The 23,035-nt window shown below is 43.8% G+C and overlaps 2 protein-coding genes across 2 annotated transcripts; both read left to right on the plus strand.

Annotated features, from left to right (window-relative positions):
• The first annotated feature begins 244 nt into the window (after nt 1-244).
• On the plus strand, nt 245-4,169 carry LOC123402279 (bifunctional nitrilase/nitrile hydratase NIT4-like). The gene is made up of 5 exons (XM_045096180.1): nt 245-706; nt 1,732-1,911; nt 2,828-3,121; nt 3,365-3,646; nt 3,855-4,169. The coding sequence occupies exons 1-5, from the start codon at nt 568-570 to the stop codon at nt 3,983-3,985; spliced, it is 1,026 nt and encodes a 341-aa protein (XP_044952115.1). The 5' UTR covers nt 245-567; the 3' UTR covers nt 3,986-4,169.
• A 2,420-nt stretch (nt 4,170-6,589) lies between these two features.
• Nucleotides 6,590-10,088, plus strand: LOC123403426 (bifunctional nitrilase/nitrile hydratase NIT4). The gene is made up of 5 exons (XM_045097363.1): nt 6,590-6,952; nt 7,826-8,017; nt 8,827-9,120; nt 9,312-9,593; nt 9,702-10,088. The coding sequence occupies exons 1-5, from the start codon at nt 6,808-6,810 to the stop codon at nt 9,869-9,871; spliced, it is 1,083 nt and encodes a 360-aa protein (XP_044953298.1). The 5' UTR covers nt 6,590-6,807; the 3' UTR covers nt 9,872-10,088.
• Nucleotides 10,089-23,035: the final 12,947 nt, after the last annotated feature.

Raw genomic sequence — 23,035 nt, forward strand, 5'->3', positions numbered from 1 at the left:
CGACCAAAACAGACAAAAAAGAACGACCGACCAAAACAAACAAAAAAGAACAAAAGCACCATCTGTTTGGATCGGCTTGCAGTTGGTCTTAGGGAGTGGCCACGCTACATTTTGCAGCGCTTGTGTGTCCTTCCGCACGCAAAAAAATTTGACATTTCGGCGCTGTAAAACTTTTTAAGCGCGCCGCGGCGTAGGTGTTGGAGTTGCTGTTAGACTCGTCAATCACCAATTCGTCGTCATCCTCCTCCTCCTGTCCTCCAGTCCTCTCTCTCTTCCTCGTTGGCTCTGCCTTTAAAGATCGCCACCAAACTCCCCATGGGCTGGTGCTCCCCATCCACTCCCGGGCAGCTGCTATCAACCGTCGCCCTCTTTGCCTTCGGCGCGGGGCTCCTCACCTACGGCGCTCACCTCTCCTACGTCCACATCGAGCCCCAGCGCGCGCGCACCCTCGCCCGCGATCAGTTCGTCCGCGACTACCTACGCAGGAAGCACGACAAGTAGCACGCGCCCCCCACGGCATCTCCTCTCCTAGTCCGCTCGATTCCTCGCCCTTCCTGCTCGGCGGCGATGGCTTTGCCCCCCGCGAGCGTCGAGCCGGTGATCGCAGAGGTGGAGATGAACGCCGGCGCCGATCAGGGTGCCACCACCGTGCGGGCAACTGTTGTGCAGGCCTCCAGCGTGTTCTACGACACCCCTGCAACGCTCGGTGCGTTCTCCGATCCTGTCGTTTCCTATTGTTGCTAGCAGCTCGTATGGTGTTCGATGATTTGTCTCGCCCGTTTGTCTGTTTGGATCGGGTGCTGAGCGCTAGGTGTTTGCTTACTTGTCTCACGAGCACGAACTTGGCTTGCTGTAATTGATCAGACTGATGCCTCGATTCGCAAGGATGGTGCACCAATTAAACTTGAGTTGTAATACTCCGTATTATTCTCCTTTCTTACTGTATACTGTGGTCATAGATGTACAAAGGAAGTGCTTTGCTTTCTCAACGTCAGTGGTCTAGATGAAAACCGAATTGGTAGCTTCTCTTTAATAGTAGTTGGTGTTTGCTAAGTTCTACAGTCTTTCTTGCTCGAAACAAGATGTTTGTGTTTGATTACACATGCATATTAGGTGAAAAAAATTCGTAGTGGCACGCAATTCCCCTTTCTGATGGGAAACTTCTGGTGTGGTATAAACTATCCAGTTTGGATACCAAGGGGACAGATTCATGTCAGATTTGTTTTTCTTTTCTCAATTGCTCTACACTTTGTGGTTATGCGGCAGGAGCATTGGATAAAAGTTCAGTATCAAACTTGTTTGTTTTGCCACATAGCTGTGATGGCAATCTTTAAGATAATGAACATTAACTTGCAGTCTCCTAGTGGGAGACTCCTTTTGCATTGATAAAATTCGATTATCTATTTTTTTTTCTTGCATCTTTTCTCCTTTCCCCCCCTATGATGTTCCCTATTAAGCAGGACCTATTGGGGAGTTGATGCCTCGTATCGTTTTTTTACTCTTTTAAATAACAAAGTCATTGATGACTTAACTGAAATAAAGGCGTGTCACCAAATTGAGTGAAGAATAAATAATAAATATCATGGCAAAAGTGTTCAAGGAGAAATGGAATACGCATGTTGGTAGGACATTTTGTGTGTATGTAGATGTAGTCCATTTATTTACATGAAACCATTGCAGGACTGGACATTGTTTTGTTGCTGCTAATGTCGTAAATGCATTGTTCGACAGATAAAGCAGAGAAATTGATAGCGGAGGCAGCTGGGTATGGTTCACAGTTGGTTCTTTTTCCAGAGGTCTTTGTTGGTGGCTACCCTCATGGGTCTACCTTTGGACTGACTATTGGCAGTCGATCTGCCAAGGGAAAAGAAGACTTTCGGAAGTATCATGCTGCTGCCATAGATGTGCCTGGTATTCCTAGATACTGTCAATATATACTCACTATGCATTATTTCCGACAATATTCACCATGCTTCATCATTTTACTTGATGCTTATCATTTTCTGGTGTGCATTGTGCTTCAGAGAAATAGAAATACACCTAAAACCAAACTTTTTGTTCGGTTTTGGAACTGTATATTCAATCCATATGTTGAGCTACGAATTTTGAAGCACACACTTTTTTATGTGTCACAGTTACATTGACAATATATTAGAACAGTTTAGTGCCAGAAATGAAGTATGAACCGCAAGATAATGTAAGACTATGTATCCCTTCTTTTTTCATACATCATCGAAAAAAATGGAAAAGCAATCATGGAAAACCTCAAACTTGCTGTCCAGACCACAAGCTGAAAAGTTAACCTGGTATTACTAAGCTGAAGTGTGTATGATATCCGATTCCTGTTCCCATGCTTTACAGCATTTCAAGAAGTAGAGCTGTTCTTCCAAAAGAAAAACTAGAGATCCATAACTGACAAAACCTTTGCCTTTGACCTTGTTACCTGTATTTGTTAAATTTCTTTATTATTCGTCTGGTTGATGGTGTAAGTCATTATTCTTATACATTGGATTTTAGAATCCAAATCATCACAGCGGAGCATAGTGAAAAAGTAATGTGAGCATGCACCTCTTGTTAACCAGATAATAAAAATGAATAAATCAACAAAGCATATTCAGTAAACATCAGTATCCACATTTTGTTGGTTAGCTGCATGTTGCATCTTTACTGTTTCTGTTAACAGATTCATTGTGATGTACTTCTTTCACATTTTAGACCCACTATCTTCCAGTTCCTAATGGATCTATTTTTTTCCTGTCACAAAATATTTCTCTAGTACCAATCTGCTAGTTATGCAGACCATTTTACAGACATTCGACAAATGCAGGCCCAGAGGTTAGCCGCTTAGCTGCATTGGCTGGAAAATACAAGGTCTTCTTGGTGATAGGGGTTGTTGAAAGGGCAGGCTACACACTGTACAATACAGTGCTCTCCTTTGATTCTCTGGGAAAGTATCTAGGAAAGCACCGCAAGCTCATGCCTACCGCACTGGAACGGGTATTCTGGGGGTTTGGAGATGGATCTACCATACCTGTTTATGATACTCCACTTGGAAAGATTGGTGCCGTCATCTGCTGGGAGAACAGAATGCCACTTATCAGGGCAGCGATGTATGCCAAAGGTATTCCTAGTTCTTGCGACGTAATATGTTTCCCCTCCTCAACACTGCCTCCGTATCGAGATTATTGAATTTTTATTGGCAGCAACCGAGATGCCACGTAAGAATTACTAGATTGGCAACAACAACAACAAGCAAGTTGGGGCAGGCTAGAGTTGAAACCCATAAGAGATAAATGCTGACAACGAACCATGGCATGTATATGAGTTTATATTTTCTCTGACGTGCACTTCTATGCCTATGCAGGTGTTGAAATATACTGTGCTCCCACTGCTGATGCGCTGCCAAGTTGGCAATCTTCCATGACACATATTGCGCTTGAAGGGGGATGCTTTGTTCTGACAGCAAACCAGTTCTGCCTCAGAAAAGACTTTCCTCCCCCACCTGAGTACACCTTTGGTGGCCATGAGGAGGAGCCATCCCCAGAAACCGCTGTTTGTCCTGGAGGGAGCTCCATCATTTCGCCATCTGGGACAGTGCTGGCAGGTCCCAACTATGAAGGCGAGGCCCTCCTCACAGCTGACCTGGGTAAGAAGAAACGGATGACTCCCAACTCTATGCTAAATATTTCCTCCGTTCCTAAATATAAGTCTTTTTAGAGGTTTCACTGTGGACTACGTACGGATGTATATAGACGTACTTTAAAGTGTAGATTCACTCATTTTGCTTCCTATGTAGTCTCTAGTAAAATCTTTAAAAAGACTTATATTTAGAAACGTGGTGATATGTTTTGCAGACCTTGGAGAAATTGTTCGAGCCAAGTTTGATTTCGACGTCGTGGGACACTACGCCCGACCTGAGGTGCTGAGCTTGACCGTGAAGACTGAACCGAAACATGCCGTGTCTTTCACTTCTACTGTCGGATAAGATTCGAGGCGCAAAGATGATTTTATTTTCAAGACCTGATGTCCAGTAATCCTCAATAGTCATGTATAACAAAGTTGTCATCCAGTGTACATTACAGCAATAATTGTGTCTTTATATTTTTGTAAAGATTCGGAGAAGATGCTTGTTAGCATAAACAATTAAGTCATGCACATGTCCTATTTTACAGGTCTTGTCATCATTTGTTCTTTACTGGTCACGCGCTTCTGTTTGCTGTCATGTCACACCGGTCGCCATATACAATTTCTGTCAACTTTAACATCTTCTTAGGATACAGGGTAACAGGGATGTGGATCACCTTCCCATTGTATGTTTTCCATGTTTTTTTCTCTTTGATCGAACCACTAGAATATACTTCACCAAAAAGGGGAAACCATCACTGGTTTACACTACTGTGTATTTCATTTCCCTTCACTGCATTTTTCCTTTGTGTCCACTGCAGAGAATATATACAAGAACTATGAAAAAATGTTGGCATCGGAGCGGCCATCTACGAGGAGTGCACCTTTTTGTGTAGGGTTCTGCCAGTATAAAGTTTGATCAATGTCCTAGAGAGAGAAGGTAGTGCATATTTTAGCTTGTAATTTTGGTGGAGCAAATGTCAAGCCCTGGTCGGTACACGGGATATTTGCAGGAATCCCGTAGCAAAGTTATTCCTCATGTTTTGGAGGAAAACTTTCTTTGGCATGCAGATTTTAGCTGATTCCACCGGATCGAAGAAAATCTGCCATGAGCCAATGTTTTGGCGGATGCCCGAGGCAAGCCACTTCTGGCTACCATGAACTTGAATAAAATATTCGATCAGAGAAGATGCTTTAGCTATAAACAAAAGCAAATCATTGCTTAGCCAAATATATATTTTTTCTGCATGTTTTCGGTCAAGGCCCTGCTACGCATGAACTTGAATAAAATATTCGATCAGAGAAGATGCTTCAGCTATAAACAAAAGCAAATCATTGCTTAGCCAAATAAAGAACTGATATTTTTCCTACATGAGTGAATCTACACTCTAAAGTATGTCTATATACATTCGTATGTAGTCCACTAATGAAACCTCTCTAAAGACTTATACTCCCTCCGTTCCTAAATATAAGTCTTTGTAGAGATTTCATTAGTGAACTACATACAGATGTATATAGACATATTTTAGAGTGTACATTCAATCATTTTACGTCGTATGTAGACATCTAGTGAAATTGTTTAAAAGACTTATATTTAAAAACGAAGGGAGTATTTAGGAACGGAGGGAGTACATGTTTTCGGTCAAGGCGAACGCTCCTTGGTCCAGTTTTCGCTTTGGTTTCCTGTGCTATCTCATTCCTATGTTTTACAATGGATTCCTTATCTATTTCCATGTCTCTCTCCATTCCTACGTTTTGTGCACCTTTGTTCCGAATAGGCCTTCAATTTCTGGCAGAAGGCCTTCGGTTTTATTTTGGTACAATTAGCAGATAATCGACTTCTTTCAATCCATATCAATTGTCGCTGGTCAACGGAGATCCATATTAGTTGTTGGAGGGAGTAGCTGTTTTATCGGATGAATAAAGTGAGCACACTGGTTTTTTTATTATGAAGAAAAAAAATACACGTACAGGAAAAGGATCAGTAAAATACAAATCACTTGATCAATAGAAGAAGGAAAAGTCTATCCTTCAACCGGCGGATCTACGCGATCCATCCACCACCTGCTCGTCCGTTCGATTCCGCCATCGCAATCGTTTCTTGACGTTTTCTGAAACTGGATCGTTGTTTCCGCAACTGGAGCGTTGTTTTGGAAAACTGCCCAGTCCATGTCTCCGCCTCCGCCTCGGCCCCGACAACCTCGTCGCCACCGGCCTGCTACGGCTCGCCGCCCTCCGCCGTCGGCCTGCCCGCGGCCTCGCGTGCCCTCCGTCGCCGCCCCTGCTCGTCGCCCGCCTGCGGCCTCGCCGGCCTGCCACAAGGCCCGCCACCCCTGATCGGCGGCGCCGCCGGCCTGCGTGTGGCCCCGCCGCACTCCGCTGTCGGCCTGCGTGCGGCACCGCCAGCCTGCCCGCGGCCTCGTGTGCCCCTCCGTCGCCGCCCCGCCGCCCCTGCTTCTGCAACGTGACTTTCGTTGCAAAATTTTCTGAAACTCGACCGTTGTTGCAAAAAATTCTTCCGTAAAAATACTTATGTTGCAGAAAGACGAAGAAAAAAAATTCTGCAACAAGCAAATTGTTTTTGAAACTCGACCGTTGTTTCAGGAATTAACGGATTCAAAGTTTATTTCTTGCAACAAAGCGAAAGTTTCTGCAACTCGAACGTCGTTTCAGGAATTAAGTAAAGGAGCGGATCGGACGCTACACGCGAGATCTAACGGCTGTCGAGGGGTGGATGTTTAATAAATATCCACGAATAGATGCGTAGCAGCCCATGGAAGAAACATTAGAAGATGTAATAAGCAGCTGGACAATGGTCGCAAAATATATATACTTTTTTTTTTTGAAACAGAGCTCTCTGGTCTGGACAAGGCGAGACAGGCCTAGAAGCATTGGAGCCGTGGATTGGCGCTCTCTGGACAGAGCTCTCTGGTGGATGGAATTCAACTCCCTGTGCTTTGTCGTCGTACCGTACCAACCATCCACCACACACCAGCGTGGAGCCGTGGATTGGCGCTCTCTTTGTCCAGTAGTAGTAGTTCACTGACCCGGCCGGCGCTCCCCGGTCCCCACCATCCCCGGTTTCCCCTCGAACGCCCACCTCTGCTTCCAACCTCCACATCAAGCTCCAGTTCGTCCGCGCCGGAACTAGTGCGATCGAGCGAGTTTCCCCGGCCCATACCGATGGCTCTGGTTCCCTCGGGCTCAGGCAGCGCGCCAGTGATCGCTGAGGTGGAGATGAACGGTGGCGCCGACCCGAGCGCCGCCACCGTACGAGCCACCGTCGTGCAGGCCTCCACCGTCTTCTACGACACCCCCGCCACTCTCGGTACGTAATTACTCGCGCGCCGTTTCCCCTGCCTCCCCTCCCCTTGGCCACTTAATTCTTTCGCTAGCCTAGCCCTCCCCAAAGCCTGCGCGCTGCTCGATTCCCTTCGGAGGAATTACCAGCGTGGTAGCTGAGGACGGAATCATGGAGATGATGTCTGAACCGTTTCCGGTGCACTTCATTTTTCAATCTCAGCGGGTGCTGTGACTTGGTGTCTGAACCGTTTCCTTCTGTTTGATTCATACTACTGAAATAATTGTAGGCAGCAAGGGTCATCACTAAGACTAAGAGCTTCTTTAAAGACTTCACTGTGATTTGTTACTGAGCATATATTTGTACTGTTTGATGCCGTATAAAGCTAGTTGGCGTTAAGGCAAGTTTAAAGAACATATATGCTACATTTTCTTTCTTTTACATCATGTATTATTTACTTGTGATGCAGAGGCCGGGGTACTCCCCTTTTCGAAAGGAAAAAAATGTATTGTTTACTTATTCAGTTGAAAGAAACCACTATTGACATAAACCTAACAGAGATTTACCTCACTGTACCAAGCCAAATAAGAAGAAGATGATGAAACCGCCGCACCTTCTAGTTTTCATTCTAGTATGCCTGTCTAAGTCCCATCCATTTCCACCACCTCTGCAATTGCTTGGCATGGGGACATGTTTTTCTGGATACATGTGCATTACTAATATTATTTTGTATTATAAGAAGACCTAAGATAGTGCAGATCTTACAGCCCACAAAGAAAAGCAGAAGGGAAACAAACAAACTACATAAGGCTAACAACATTTTGGTGGATGAGATGGCTATTTATCAGCATGGGTTATGTGTATGTGTATCTTTTGCTAATATCGTTATTTCAACTGCAGATAAAGCAGAGAGACTGATAGCAGAGGCTGCTGGATATGGTTCACAGTTGGTCGTGTTCCCGGAAGCTTTTGTTGGTGGTTATCCTCGTGGATCCACCTTTGGCTTTGGGATCAGTATTAGTATCACTAATCCAAAAGACAAGGGAAAGGGTGAATTCCAGAAGTATTATGCAGCTGCCATAGACGTGCCTGGTATGTGAGAATGTAATGGAGTATGTCTGCTTTTTTTTTAAACATTATATTCTTATTGTCGACTATTGTTAAAATTTAAAGCGTTATCTTCCTGGTATATTTTTCTTTAGACTGCTCCTGTTTTAGTCACTTTTTTGTGTCTGGCATATGCGTAATTTGGAGAACAGCTGACATCTGTTTTTTTTCATCTTTAGCATGAAGCATATCTGCATATCAATAATTGCTTTACAACTGAGTCATGCATTTTTAGTATTGAGCAGAGGAAGAGCTGATTTTTGCAAATGCATATTGTTCATGACACTCTTTGGTTGTGAAATGGAAAATCAAAGATCTTTTCACATACTTCGGTTAACACTATAGAAATGTGGTTCCTATTAGACTGTCAAGGAGTTCGGAGAAGGAAGAAATTGTTGGATGAAATCCTCAAGGCTAGACATCGAGTTAAGCTTGTTGAGTAAAAAAAAGTCTTAGTATTTGACCACTCGTTGTCTTCCTGATGCAGTTTATGAATATAAATTCCCCAAAAATATGGATAGCCGTCTACCATAGATCATTGACAATTTGATACCTCATACCTGGTACTGCTGCTCCAGCTACATTTTCGGATCATGTTTTTCAATCTCTGCCGTTGATTGTCACTGAGCAACTCCGCATCTTACATATTAATCGTTTTGATGTTCCATTTATGCTCTACTTTTTATTTTAGCTCAGCTAACAAGTTTTTCAGCTATTTCATTACTCTCAAGTGTCAACATATGGTTTGTTTCGACTAGCACTGTGTATCTTGTTACTGACAGAACAACCTGCAGGTCCAGAGGTCACACGCTTAGCTGCTATGGCTGGGAAATATAAGGTCTTTCTGGTAATGGGAGTGATTGAGAGAGAAGGTTACACACTGTATTGTTCAGTGCTCTTCTTTGACCCTCTAGGTCGGTACCTGGGTAAGCACCGCAAGCTCATGCCGACGGCATTAGAACGGATAATATGGGGATTTGGAGATGGATCAACAATTCCTGTTTATGACACTCCACTTGGAAAAATTGGAGCTCTTATTTGCTGGGAAAATAAGATGCCACTGTTAAGGACAGCACTGTATGGCAAAGGTAAGGCTCTTGTTGGTCTTTTATGCTATAGTAAATAAAAGTCTATAGCCAACATTCTTGGAAGTGCCATGGCATCATGAGATGACAAATTGATTACCTTGAAATATATCCATGTGTACAAGCCAGATAGGTTAATGCACCGGCATCTTATGTACTTTTGAGTTTTTCCAAACATCTTGTGTTGTGTGCAGGTATTGAGATATATTGCGCTCCCACGGCTGATTCGAGGCCAGTCTGGCAAGCTTCCATGACACACATCGCCATGGAGGGGGGATGCTTTGTGTTGTCGGCGAACCAGTTCTGCCGCAGAAAGGACTACCCTCCGCCATCCGAGTACGCCTTTGCCGGTTTAGGAGAAGAGCCGTCTCCAGACACCGTTGTTTGCCCTGGAGGCAGTGTTATCATTTCGCCGTCAGGGGAAGTCCTGGCAGGTCCCAACTACGACGGAGAGGCGCTGATCACAGCCGACCTTGGTAAGACACTAACCAGATACATCCTCTCTGTGCTGTGCGGCCACCTTATTCCGGCATGCAGGGCAGTTCGTCCCGGAAGATTCTGATGAAATGCCTTTTGTTGTGCAGACATGGGAGAGATCGTTCGGGCCAAGTTTGATTTCGACGTGGTGGGCCACTACGCTCGGCCTGAGGTGCTGGGCTTGGTGGTGGACGACCAGCCGCACCGTCCGGTGTTCTTCACCTCTGCCGCTGAGAAGGCCCCGGCTGCCAAGAGCGACGGCGCCGCAAAGCCCTGACCGCCTGACGACCATCAGCTCAGTCACAAAGCAGTTGATTGATAACTATCGATAGTTCTCTTTTTGTGTGATGAAAGGACTTCTGTTGGTAGCTTAATAAGGCGATGAAATGTGGGCTCGGATCGCCCGCATGTCTGACGCCCCTGTAACTTTCGCTGCTTGTAAAGTGCATTCCCGAACAATCAGCTGAGGTCCGTTCACCATGTGATGCATCTGATATCTACAGGTTTCCTACGAGTGAATTGCGAAGAACCACCACATTGAAGCGTGGTTTTGCAGAAAACATTCTTTTACGAAATCTTTGCAGATAGCGCTGATTTTTGTCCTAATCATTTGCAAAAAAAAAACACCTAATCGCCTGTTCGGCCTAGTTAACCTCCATTATGACAGGTGCCCACCTGTTTTGCGACGACCTGGCGTAACGACCAGTAACTCACGCCGTCTCACGGCGCCGTTCGGGCAAAACCGTGTCGGGTCATCCTGTTCGAGTCAAACCCCCTTCCTATGTGTCTCTCTTTGCGTTTTCCATGGCGACAGCGGGGGAGTGGATGTCATCGGCGGTGGAGTGGATGGCCCCGGCGACGGAGGGTTGTTTGGCGGTGGTGAAGCGAACCAAGTGGATGAGGTGTGTGGTAGCTCAAATCCTAGTCATGCCCCACAGAGGAGAGCGCCGTCGCCATCGTTGTAGTACCGCGCCGCCGGCGCTCTTGCCCTTGTTGTGCCGGCGACGCCGACGGGTAGCCATCAATGGGCGTGTGGATTTGGTGGCGTGGAGTAAGTTCCCCCCTCCCCCTACTTCCCCTCTTCGGTACTGTTTATTCTAGGTATTCTAATTTAGTGATGCACATGAGCAACATGTTTTCGAATGTGACTAATGTATGTTCTTTAATTATAGTCAAGTTTCAGACATGATTAATTATTTGAAATGTATGCATTTTAATTAATTATTAATGTGTAGTATTTTTGCTTTGTAGCTTGTGTGATGATGTGTGGGAAGTGAGGCTGCACTTTCATGACAGGGACAATTTGGAAAGGAGCATGTGTGTTTCAGACATTACCTTTCTAAATCTCATAGCTTTAATAGAGACTGCAGGATATGGAGAGGGTGACTATATGTACTATGTTAAGAATGCTGGCTTGGGAGTAGCAGGTTTGGAAGAGATATGTGATGATGACAAAATTGATGAGATGTTAGACCACATTGCCAGCAAAGACCAGACCATTGTTAATCTTATTGTAGCTAGGGGAACTGAGCCCATATCTGGAGATTTAAATATAGGTCATGTGTATGAGCAGCACGTTCCTATATGCAATGTTGGAGAGAGGGCTGTGTATGAGGTTAATGATCAAGGAGTGTTGTATAGGTCACCATCCAAAAATGCAAGGAGAGTTGCACAAGTTGATGAGCAAGGGGCAGATCCAATTCAGTTTTATTCCACACAACAGAGCACACTTGTTTATGCAGGAAGCAAGAGATGTACATATGGATGATGGAAATGCAGGAGATGTTAATTTGGAGAAAGAGGAGTTGGAAAGAACTATGGAACTTAAGAGGAAGAATAAAATTGAGAGGTTTAAGAAGAATAAGAAGAGTGTTGAGAGGGTGGAGGCAATTAAAGGAAAACTTCATGTTTTACTAACTCAAGATGACTCTGACTTGGAGCTAGATGAGGATTTCATGGCTAGGATGGCTGAGATGAGGAGGCAGAGACATGACCCACTTTTACACTTTGAATGTGTCACTGATGTTGAAGAATTTACGAGGTAGAAGAAGAGGAAGTGCATGAGGAACATCATGTAGACAGTGAGGAGCATGGAGAGAGTGAGGTTGTACCATATATAGGGGCAAAAGAGCAAGAAGTTGACAGTAAGAAAGGGGCCAACTAGTAGATCACATGCAAGTTTGGAGCAAGTATTTGAGGATGTTTGGGAACCATCATCTGATGAGGATCCAAATCCTGGTGATTTGAAGGAGGAGGAAGATGATGGGGCAGTACCCCTACAATTTGTGCTTGGCAATAAGAGTAGGGCCAAAAAAACCCAAACCAAGAATCTGGTATGATGAGGATAGAGATAGCCCAGAGCTGCAGTTTGTGAAGAAGCTTTGTTTTGAAAGTGTTTACCAATTTAGAAGAGCACTTCTCACATTTCACATAGCTCAAAACAGAAACTATCAGTTTCATAGGAACTGCAATGATAGAATCATAGCTGTCTGCAGACAAGAACAATGCCCTTTCTTCATTGCAGCTTCTGTGGTGGCAAAAGAGAGCACATTCTGCATTAGAAAGTCAAAAATTGTGCACACATATCCAGCTGTAGCAGAGAGCACCAAGGTGATTACAAAGTGGGATACACATGAGCTCTTAGAAGCTATAAGGACAGATTTGAACACATCAATAAGTACTATAATGCAAAATTTGAAGACAAAGTATGGAGTTGAGATCACCACTCACATGGCCTACAGGGCTAAGAACAAATCAATTGAGATGGTGCAAGGAGATCAGAGGGGGCAGTATACCAGGATTAGGGATTACTTGCACGCAGTACTCGACGCAAATCCAGGTAGTAGGTGCATTGTCACTACTAAGTTCTTAAAAGAGCATCCAAGCAAGAATCAAAGGTTCCACGGTTTGTTCATCTATTTGAATGCTTGCAAAGAAGGATTCCTAAATGGATTCATACCATTCATAAGTGATTACTTAGCATTGTTTACTTTGCCATCTGTTCATACATGCCCTTTTTCTAACTTGTGTTGTGTGCCATTGCAGGTGTGGATGTATGCTTCATCAAGTTGTCTACTAGCCAACAAATATTTACTGCCACGGGAAGGGATGGCAATAATAATATATATCCCATTGCTTTTGCACTTGTTGACAAAGAAGACACAAAATAGTTGGACTTGGTTTCTTAATGAACTTAAGATAGCAATTGGTGGAGAATCAGGGAGGTTTGGTTATTACACCATAATCTCTGATAGACAGAAGGTAATTACCATGTTTTTTCAAATTGATCATATACATTACTTACAATCAGTTCATATTACTTGCATAGCTTAGTTGTGATTATGTTCATTTCTGCAAACACGGTCTTCTCAATGCTGTAAACAATGTATTCCCCAATTGGCCACATAGATACTGCCTTAGACACATCTATCAAAAGTTTCAGACTGCTGGTTTTAGGGGGTTAGAATTAAAGAAATACATGGATAAGGCTAGCTACTCTTATACTGAACATGACCATCTTGCTGCAATGGATGCTCTTAAAAAAGAGTGCAAGCCTGCTTGGGCTTGGCTTAACAAGGTTCCTAGAAATGCTAGGGCTAGATTTCAAATGGACTTAAATTGCAAAATTAATCTAGTTGTCATCAATATTAGTGAGGTCTTTAACAAGATGATATTAGATGTGAGGGGTAAACCAATAAAGACCATGGTTGATGGAATCAGAACAAAGTTGATGGTTAGGTTCAATGGAAATAGGACTAAGACAGAGACTGCCAAGTGGGATATATGCCCAACATATGTTGAGTTGCTTGAAGAAGCAAAGAAACACTCTAGGAAATGTCAAGCATTGATGGTTGGGCCAAGTATTTACCAAGTGACAAGCAATGAGAAAACCCATCCAGTTAACTTGCAGCAAAGGACATGTGGCTACAGAAAGTGGGATATGACTTCAGTGTCATGCAATCATGTTGTATCAGCTATGACCAAAGCCAAAGTAAGGCCTGAAGATTTTGTACATGACTTTTTCAAAAAGCCAATGTATCTTGCAGCATACAACCCCATCATATATCATGTACCAGGACAAGATCTTTGGCCCAAGACCAAAACCAGAGACATAGAACCTCCTGTGTTCAAAGACAAGCCAAGGAAGAAGCAAACCAAGAGGAGAAGAGGGCAGTTTGAGCCACCAAAACCTAAAGATACATCTAGGATGGCTTCAATTACATGCAGCAACTGCCAGCTTGTAGGTCACAGATACACATCATGCCAGAAGACCCTAAAGCCAATCTTAGCAATGAGAAAGAACAAGCATGAGGTTTGTACTACCTGTCATTCATTTTATTTTCTTATAGTTGAATGTATTAACTAGCTTCAATTATTAATTGCAGCCTAACAGGACAGAGGAGGGTACCACACAAGGAAGCAGGGCACCAAGTGGAGCACCAAGGGGGGCAGGAAGTGGAGCACTAGGGGGAGCAGCAAAGGGAGCACCAACAGGAGCAACAAGTGGAGCACCAAGGGGAGCAACAAGTGGAGCACCAAGGGGAGCAGCAACTGGAGCTGCATCAACTACCACAATAGCTTCTTCCACTGCTCAAGCACAAAGGAGAGCTAGTTCTGCAGGTGCAACAAGAGCAAGCACCAATGCAGTTGCTGCCAGGAAAGCTACAACAGTCGTAGCAATTAGGAGAGCTACAACAACTGCAACAATTAGGAGAGCTGCATCAGCAGCAGCCAGCAGGAGGGCTTCAACATCTACAGCTGCCATAGCAACTCCATTCTTGCCACCAAGACAGAGAAAGAAACCAAGCAAGCTGAAGGACTATTTCTATGCTTCAGGGAATTAGTGTTGGTATCCTAGTGTTGAGGATGTGATCTGGCTAAACTAAGTATTTGTTATGATCTATTTTGGGAACAACTTATGATGGGTTGATGTTATTAGCAAGAAACCTCTTATTATGATCTTGCTATGATGTTATTAGCACTCTTATGATGCACTCTTATGATCCTAGTGTTATGATATATGTGGTGTGCCATTGTTATGATATATGTGGTGTGTCATTGTTATGATATATGCACTCTTATAATGCACTCTTATGAAGCACTCAATTCATCGATATATCAACAAAAAATAGCAAACACATGCATCACATATCATCAAATTTGACTGACATCAAGTTGCATAACTGGATCCAACAACATAGTTCACAAAATACATACTCAAAGTACTTGGTTCACAAAATACATATTCACACAATAAACAGATCCTTACAACAACTAAAGCAGGTTCGTTCTTCTTCATTGATTCATCTTATCACTTCATCTTTTGATTGAGCAGCAGGTTCAAGCTTGAATTGGTCACAACTTATTCAGTGAGCTTCTCATTTGAAATGGTCATAGCAGCAAGTTCATTCTTCAACTGGGCTACTTCATCACTGATTTTTTGCTTCTGACTTGGCTAGCACCTCCTGCAGATGACTGATCTGCAACTGCATGTTCCTCCTGTGTTCAATCAGTCTCTCCTTTCTTTCAAATGGTTGCACTTTAGATTTTGGATCATTTTTCCTTGAGCTCTTGTAAGGTTTTGAAGAATGACATACTTCTCATTCAGCCTCTCATTCTCTCCCTCTTTCCTTGTTATCTCTGCCTTCTGCCCTTCATATTCTTTTTTGTACTCACTGACCACATACAAATGTTCTTTAGACATAGAATCTTGGGCCTGGAAAAGGGAGTCCACATCTTTAGCTATTTCCTGAAATTTATCTTCAAGACTCTTCTTCTCACATGTCAAAGTCTAAATTGTTAGTGCACTATGCAGATTGTCACTCTTCCTGTCATCTTTGGCATCTTCATACATTTGCCAAAGCTTCAACACAACATTCTGCATTGGTATAGGCCAATATGGATCAACCCACTCAACAAATCCACAGTTATCAGCTCCCTGCAAATTAAACAATACTGACAACATAGTGAACATAGCATAGTGAGCACAGTTATCAACCCATTCAAAAAGGCACTAATCCATACCTTCTCAGCACATGCCAAGAACCTCCTGCTAGTGATGGTTCCTTCAAAAGCTACGAATCTCTCTCATGCTTTGCCATGCTTCCGGCAGAAAACCATAAGCTCCAACTCAAGGCCTTTGTTATCCTCGTCTTCAATGCTAGCAGGGATCTAAAGCGAGCAGAAATCACAAATGAGAAACCCTAAATCCTCAAACCCAAAACCAGTAGGATGGAACCCTAACCCGAACCCTAAATCCCAAAATGCAGTAACCTAGAACCCTAACTCTAAATCCCCAATTCAAACAGTCTAGAACCCTAACCCTAACTGTGAGCACTGACCTCGTACTTCTTGTCATCCTGGCTGTTTTCGTAGAGCATGCCGGAGTAGTCCTGGCTGTTGTCGTCGCTGCTTTCCTCCTCGTACTCCATGGCAGGGCGCAGACGACACATATGGTGGACACGACACGGCTGGCACGGTGGAGCAATAGAACGGTGACCAGCGGCGGTGGCTCGGGAGAAGAACAAAGAGTGAGAAGAACAGAGAGAGTGAGCGAGGTGCGAGAGAGTGAGTCTAGATGCCACCGCGTTCTATAGGATATCCTCCTCATGTAGGTTGTAAGGAGATGACCTTTCAAGGCTTTTTAGGCAGCCCAAAAGAGGTGCAGAAGCCCACTACCCATTAGGGTTATGATCATAACCCTACGATCATTTTAGTCTTTGCACATGAGTGGATGGTGATGCTTTATCCTTCATCCAGCAGCCACCATCTAGTGTGACCAAAATCAATTCAACCTCCATTGGAGAAGAAGAGAGAAAACCTAGTGAGAAAGGGAAGAAGATAAAGATTGAAGGAAGAAGCAAAGGGAGCTCCTCCCCAAGGTTGTGTTGATCCAGATCCACTACATTGTCTCCTTCAAGCTACGGTTCCATCATCTTTGGTGTGATTGTTTCAATTCCTAGCTCTTGTGCCCCAAATCTTGTTGTGTTCATCCAAGATTCAAAAATCTTGATGTATGAGATCCTCTAGTGCTATATAGAGAAGAAAGAGGATTTGGGTGGCTTCGGCCCGTGGTTTTTGCGCTCAAGTTGAGGGGTTTTCCATGTAAAAATTTGTTGTCTCTTTTGTTGATGCTTGTTGCTGTCTAGAAAGTTACTCCTTCCACAAGACACTTGTCCCATGAGCGTTTTGTCTGATGAGTAACATTTTCTCATCCATATATGTTGTTGCATATGCTTCCTTCCGTGCTAACCGACGATCCTATAGTTAGTACATGATGTGGTGTTGAGATTACTTTGTTTCCGCTGCAGTTTTCAGTTAACCACAAGTGCATTTGTGTGCTAATTCCCAATAGAGTGGAATCAGAGCCTTTGGTTGCTTCGAAGGTTGTTAATTCTAGTTGCTTGATTGTTGCTGGAAGTGCTGCTCACAATGGCCTTGGAAGAAAGCGCTACTACAACTGGCATGATAAAAGTTGATTCTTCCAATTACTCATTATGGAAGCCCATAATGAAAGACATCCTTTATTGCAAGGATTTGTATGAGCCAATTGTGAAAGACAAGATACCTAGAGGAGTCATAGAAGAAGAATGGAGAGTGTTGCATAGAAAGGCAATAGGTATGATTCGGTTGTACATCAACCACAATATATTTCACCATGTTGCAAATGACATAAATGCATATGAGATGTGGCAAAAGTTGGATTCTATGTATGAGAGGAAGACATCAATGAACAAGGCCTTGGTGATCAGAAGACTTGCAAAGCTCGAGTACCGAGATGTCACAAGTGTGATTGAGCACTTGAATGTCTTCCAACGCCATATAAATCAACTTTCAGCCATGAAGATCAACTTTGAGGATGAGGTGCAAGCATATTTGCTGCTGAGTTCCATGCATGTTAGTTGGAACACGCTTGTTGTGTCACTTAGCAATTCAGCTCCGGATGGGAAGCTGACTTTGGAGATGGTGAAGAACAACATGCTGAATGAAGATGCCAGAAAGAAGGAAAAGGGTGGTGCCTCTTATTTTGATGCATGTGTGGCTGAAACCCATGGTAGAATGAGAACCGTGGACACGGTCACACCATATTTCATCAAGGCTAGATCTAGGGGAGATCAAAGTCAAAATAGAGAAAATATATTACTTCCTTTCATTGTGGCAATCGGGAACACATAAAGAGTGAGTGCAGGAAGTACAAAAGAGAGCTTGCAGAGGGGAAACTTGCAAAGAAAACTAAGCAAAACACTGAGAACAGCTCAGCGATGACTGCAACATACGAGGACTATCTAGTCATTGAAGATGATGAATGCTATAGTGCTATTCGTGATGATGCCATGAGTTGGGTTGTGGATTTAGGTGCGTCCTTCCGCATCACCTCACATAGGGAGTATTTCACATCTTACACTACTGGTGTTACTCGTCAAGTGAGGATGGGAAACAATGGTTCGTCAACAACTGCTAGCAAGGGCTCTATATGCATTAAAACAAATACATGTTGCGGGTTGGTGATCGATGATGTGAGGCACGTTCCCAACATAAGGGTGAATGTATTGTTAGTAGGCAAGCTTGATGATACCAAACATCCTAGTTATTTTGGTGAAGGAAAGTGGAAGCTCACCAAAGGCTCTTTGATTGTGGCTCGAGGAAGTAGACAAGGTAATCTCTATGTGACTAAAACCAAGTTGTGCAATGAGATGTTGAACATTGCTGAAAAAGACACTTCGGTGGAATTGTAGCACAAGAGGCTTGGGCATATGAGTGAGAAGGGCATGCATACTCTTGCTCACATGGAGTACCTCCCTTAGTTGAAAGGTATATCCTTGAAATCCTATGCACATTGTTTTGTTGGCAAACAACATAGGGTTGATTACGTACACTCCCTCCATACCGTGCAGAAAATGTTCTTTATATTGTGCATACTGATGTTTGCTCCATGACTGAAAAATCTCATCGTGGAGCATTATATTTTGTGACTTTTATTGATGACCATTTCAAAAAGGCTTTTGTGTATGTGTTGAAACACAAATACTAGACACTTGAAGCCTTGAAGGAGTTCCATGCCAAAGTTGAGAGAGAAACTGGCAGGAAATTGAAGTGTGTGAGATCAGACAATGATGGTGAATACCGAGGTCCTTTTGAAAGGTATTGCAGGAAGTTTGGCATCAGGATTGAGAAGAGTCTAGCAAAGACACCTCACTTCAATGGTATTGCAGAGACAATGAACATGACACTCACGGAGAGGGTCACAGCTATGCTCTCTCATGCTCATTTACCTAATTATTTTTGGGTTGAAGCATTGATGAATGATATGTATGTGGTTAACCTATCTCCCTCAGTTCCTCTTACAGGTGATATTTCTCAAAGAGTTTGGTCAGGAAAGGAGATATCATACAAGCACCTAAAGGTCTTTGGTTGTAGGTCATTTGTACATGTCCCAAGGGACGAGAGTTCCAAGCTTGATAGCAAGACAAAGTAGTGCATCTACCTTAGCCAACCAAGTGAAGAGTTAGGCTACACGTTGTGGGATCCAGTCAACAGAAAAATTGTGAGAAGCCGGGATGTGGTGTTCATCGAATATGAGACAATAAAAGGTATTGGCAAACCAAAGAAGCCAATGACCAACACACCTCAGGTTGACATGGATCCAATCCGTGCTCCTCTCATGCATGACAACCATGGTAGATATGATGACACTGAAGACAGTGGAGATGCAACTAACCAAGGTAGTACAAGTCAAAGTGACGAGCACACATCAAGTGAGGATGGTGAAGAACTTGGTAATAATGATGCGAACGAAAACCCACATGATTCACCACCAGTGTAGCAACAAAAAAGAAGTGATAGAGGTCGCATTCCTTCTTCTAAGTATCGAGCACATAAATATGTGTTGATTACTGATGCACGTGAGCCCTCATGCTATGAGGAGGCAATGTATGATGAGAATGAGGAAGAATGGTCAGAAGCCATGCAGGATGAGATGAAATCCCTATATGAGAATGATAATTTTGAGTTAGTAAATCTGCCAAAGGGAAAGAAAGCACTCAAGAACAAGTGGGTGTACAGAGTGAAGACTGAAGAAAACACCTCACACCCAAGGTACAAGGCTAGATTGGTTGTGAAAGGTCTCAGTCGAAAAAAGGGAATTGATTATGATAAGATGTTCTCTCTGAAAAGGATCAAGATGGACCTAGAGGGGGGGTGAATAGGTACAGTTCCAAATTTTAATAATTACTTATCAATTTTAGGCAAAAGTGCGGAATATGAGTGTAGGCCTAATAATTGCTACGACAAGGAGTAAGCTATTTAGAGTGAAGTAAGGCAAGCGGTAAACAATAATCAAATACAAGTACGTAATAAGGATTAACACAAGTAGAGAGTTAGGGTTAGGAATAACCGAAACTCCAAGAGAGACAAGGATGTATCCCGATGTTCACTTCCTTGGAGGGAAGCTACGTCACCGTTAGAGGGGCGGATGTTACCACGAAGTCACACCAACGCCACGAAGGCTAACCCTATTCTCCCTTTGAGATAACTCCACGAAGGCGTTTCTCAACCACTAGTGGTAAGCCTTGAGGTGGCTTCCAAACCTTCACAAACTTTCCGGGGGAAATCACAATGGTTTGATTCCTCTCCGAAGACTCCTACCGTCTAGGAGTCTCCAACCTCCAAGAGTAACAAGATCACGGGGATTGCTCAAAACTTGCTCAAATCACAAATCACTTTGGTGGGAAGGAGGAGAGGGAGACGATCTATCTTTTGATTGGAAAAACACTCAAAGGGACTCACAAATGCTCTTGGGATCTAAGATTTGGTGTAGTCAAGAGTGAGTGAGAAGAAAGGTGTTCTTGGATGTGTTCTAGCTGTGTTGGACACCCTCTCACGAAGTGGGAGAGGGGTATATATAGTGGGGAGTGTAAAACAGCCGTTGGGGACACTTTAAGTCACACAGGGTCCGGACGTCCGACAGTTTCCGGAAGTCCGGGCGTCCGCAAGGGGTCGGACATCCGACAGGGGTCGGTCGTCCGAGGGCTGTAGATATGACTGGAAACACTATGAATTGAACAGCGACCGGACGTCCGGAGAATACCGGAAATCCGAGTTATTCGACTCAACTTCTTCTAGTGGGAGATTTTGGATTTCCGAAAGGGGACGGACGTCCCGCCCTCGGACGTCCGGAGGGAGCCGGAAATCCGAGTTATAGAGCTCATGTTCTTCTGGTGCAGGGCTCCGGATTTCCGAAGCTGGTCGGACGTCCGGCCCTCGGATGTCCGGAGGGATCCGGAAATCCGAGTTATATGACTCAAATTCTTCTAGTGGAGGGCTCCGGATTTCCGAAGCCTGCCGGTCGTCCGGCCCTCGGATGTCCGGAGGGAGCCGGAAGTCCGAGGTAACAGACCTGTTTTGAGATAGGAGGAGAGTAGAGAATATGTGGTATTGGGTAGGATAGTGAAGATTTGGTATGAGCAAGTTTATCGCAAAACCTGTGATCCCCTCTTAATAGTGCGGGATCTCTATACTCAATAATAGTAAACTCAAAAGGATAGTCTACATCATCTTTTCTCAATCCCGAGCCTTCTTGAAATATAAATCCCGATCTTCTCAGACCACCTTTGGCACATGATTCTCAATCTACTAAAGTACTTGCCATCCTGAGATACACTCAACAAATAGGATTAGTTTCCTATGTATGTGTTGTCATTAACACCAAAAGTCGATTAGGGGCATAGCATGCACTTTCACTCTTTGGTGGTCAATATGTCCTCAATCCGAGTTGTGCTTGGCATAGCAGCCACCATGGACTTGGAAATTGAACAACTTGATGTGAAGATCGCATTCTTGTATGGTGATCTAGAGAAGGATATATAGATGGAGAAGCCAGAAGGATTCATGGTTGTGGGCAAGGAGCACTTAATTTGCAAATTGAAGAAGAGCTTGTATGGCTTGAAGCAAGCTCCTCGGTAGTGGTACCAGAAGTTTGAGTCTTTTATGATTGGGCTTGGTTACCATAAAGCACAACATGATCATTGTGTCTTTATGAAGAGGTATGCGGAGGGTGATTTCATTATTCTCTTGCTATATGTTGATGATATGCTGATTATTGGAAATGGCACAAAGTGGATTGCTCTCCTTAAGAAAGCATTGAGTAAATCATTTGCCATGAAGGATTTAGGACCAACTAAGAAAATACTTGGCATGAAGGTCTCCCGCGATAGATTAAAGAAGTTGCTTTGGCTCTCATAGGAAAGATACATTGAGAAGGTACTTGAATGGTTCAATATGAAAGATGCAAAATCTGTTATCTCTCCGCTTGCAGGCCATCACAAACTAAATTCAAAATAGTGTCCTACAAGTAAGAAGGAGAAAGAAGAAATGAGGAAAGTGCCTTACAAATCTGTTGTGGGCAATTTGATGTATGCCCTTGTATGCACTAGGCCTTACATTACCTATGCAGTCAGATTTGTTAGCCGGTTCATGACAAATCCAGGTAAAGCTCATTCGAAAGCACTGAAGTGGGTTGTGAGGTATCTCAAGGGAACTTCTACATCTTGTTTATGCTTTGGAAGTGGTGATCCTGTATTGCAGGGCTATAGAGATGCAGATTATGGAGGTGACAATGATCGTACAAAGTCCACATCTCGATACTCGATGAGCTATGCAAGGGAGCAATGTCATGCCAATCAAGATTGCAGAAATGTGTTTCTACATCAACTACAGAAGCTTAGTACATAGCAACAGTTGATGCTGGCAAGGAAGTTTTGTGGATGAATAACTCCTTACAAGAGGTTGGTGATACGTCCATTTTGCATCATGCTTTTATATTGATATTTATCGCATTATGGGCTGTTCTTACACATTATGGTACAATACTTATGCCTTTTCTCTCTTATTTTATAAGGTTTACATGAAGAGGGAGAATGCCGGCAGCTGGAATTCTGGGCTCGAAAAGGAGCAAGTTTGAGATACCTATTCTGCACAACTCCAAAAGCCATGAAAATCGGTGAGGAATTATTTTGGAATATATTAAAAATACTGGGCGGAAGAAATACTAGAGGGGAGCCACCAGGAGGTCATGAGCCTGCCAAGCGCGCCCCACCCCCCTGGGTGCGCCTGGGGGCTCGTGGGCCCCCTGTTACCCCTTCGACTCCCATCTTCTGCTATATGGAGGGTTTCGTCCCAGAAAAAATAAAGGGAGAGCTTTCGGGAAGAATCGCCGCCGCCACGAGGCGGAACTTGAGCAGAACCAATCTAGAGCTCCGGCACGGCCGTCCTGGTGGGGAAACTTCCCTCCCGGAGTGGGAAATCATCTCCATCGTCATCACCAACACTCCTCTCATCGGAGGGGACTCATCTCCATCAACATCTTCATCAGCACCATCTCATCTCCAAACCCTAGTTCATCTCTTGTACCCAATCTCTGTCTCGCGACTCCGATTGGTACTTG

Source organism: Hordeum vulgare, chromosome 6H, assembly GCF_904849725.1.
Source record: "Hordeum vulgare subsp. vulgare chromosome 6H, MorexV3_pseudomolecules_assembly, whole genome shotgun sequence".
Taxonomy (NCBI): domain Eukaryota; kingdom Viridiplantae; phylum Streptophyta; class Magnoliopsida; order Poales; family Poaceae; genus Hordeum; species Hordeum vulgare.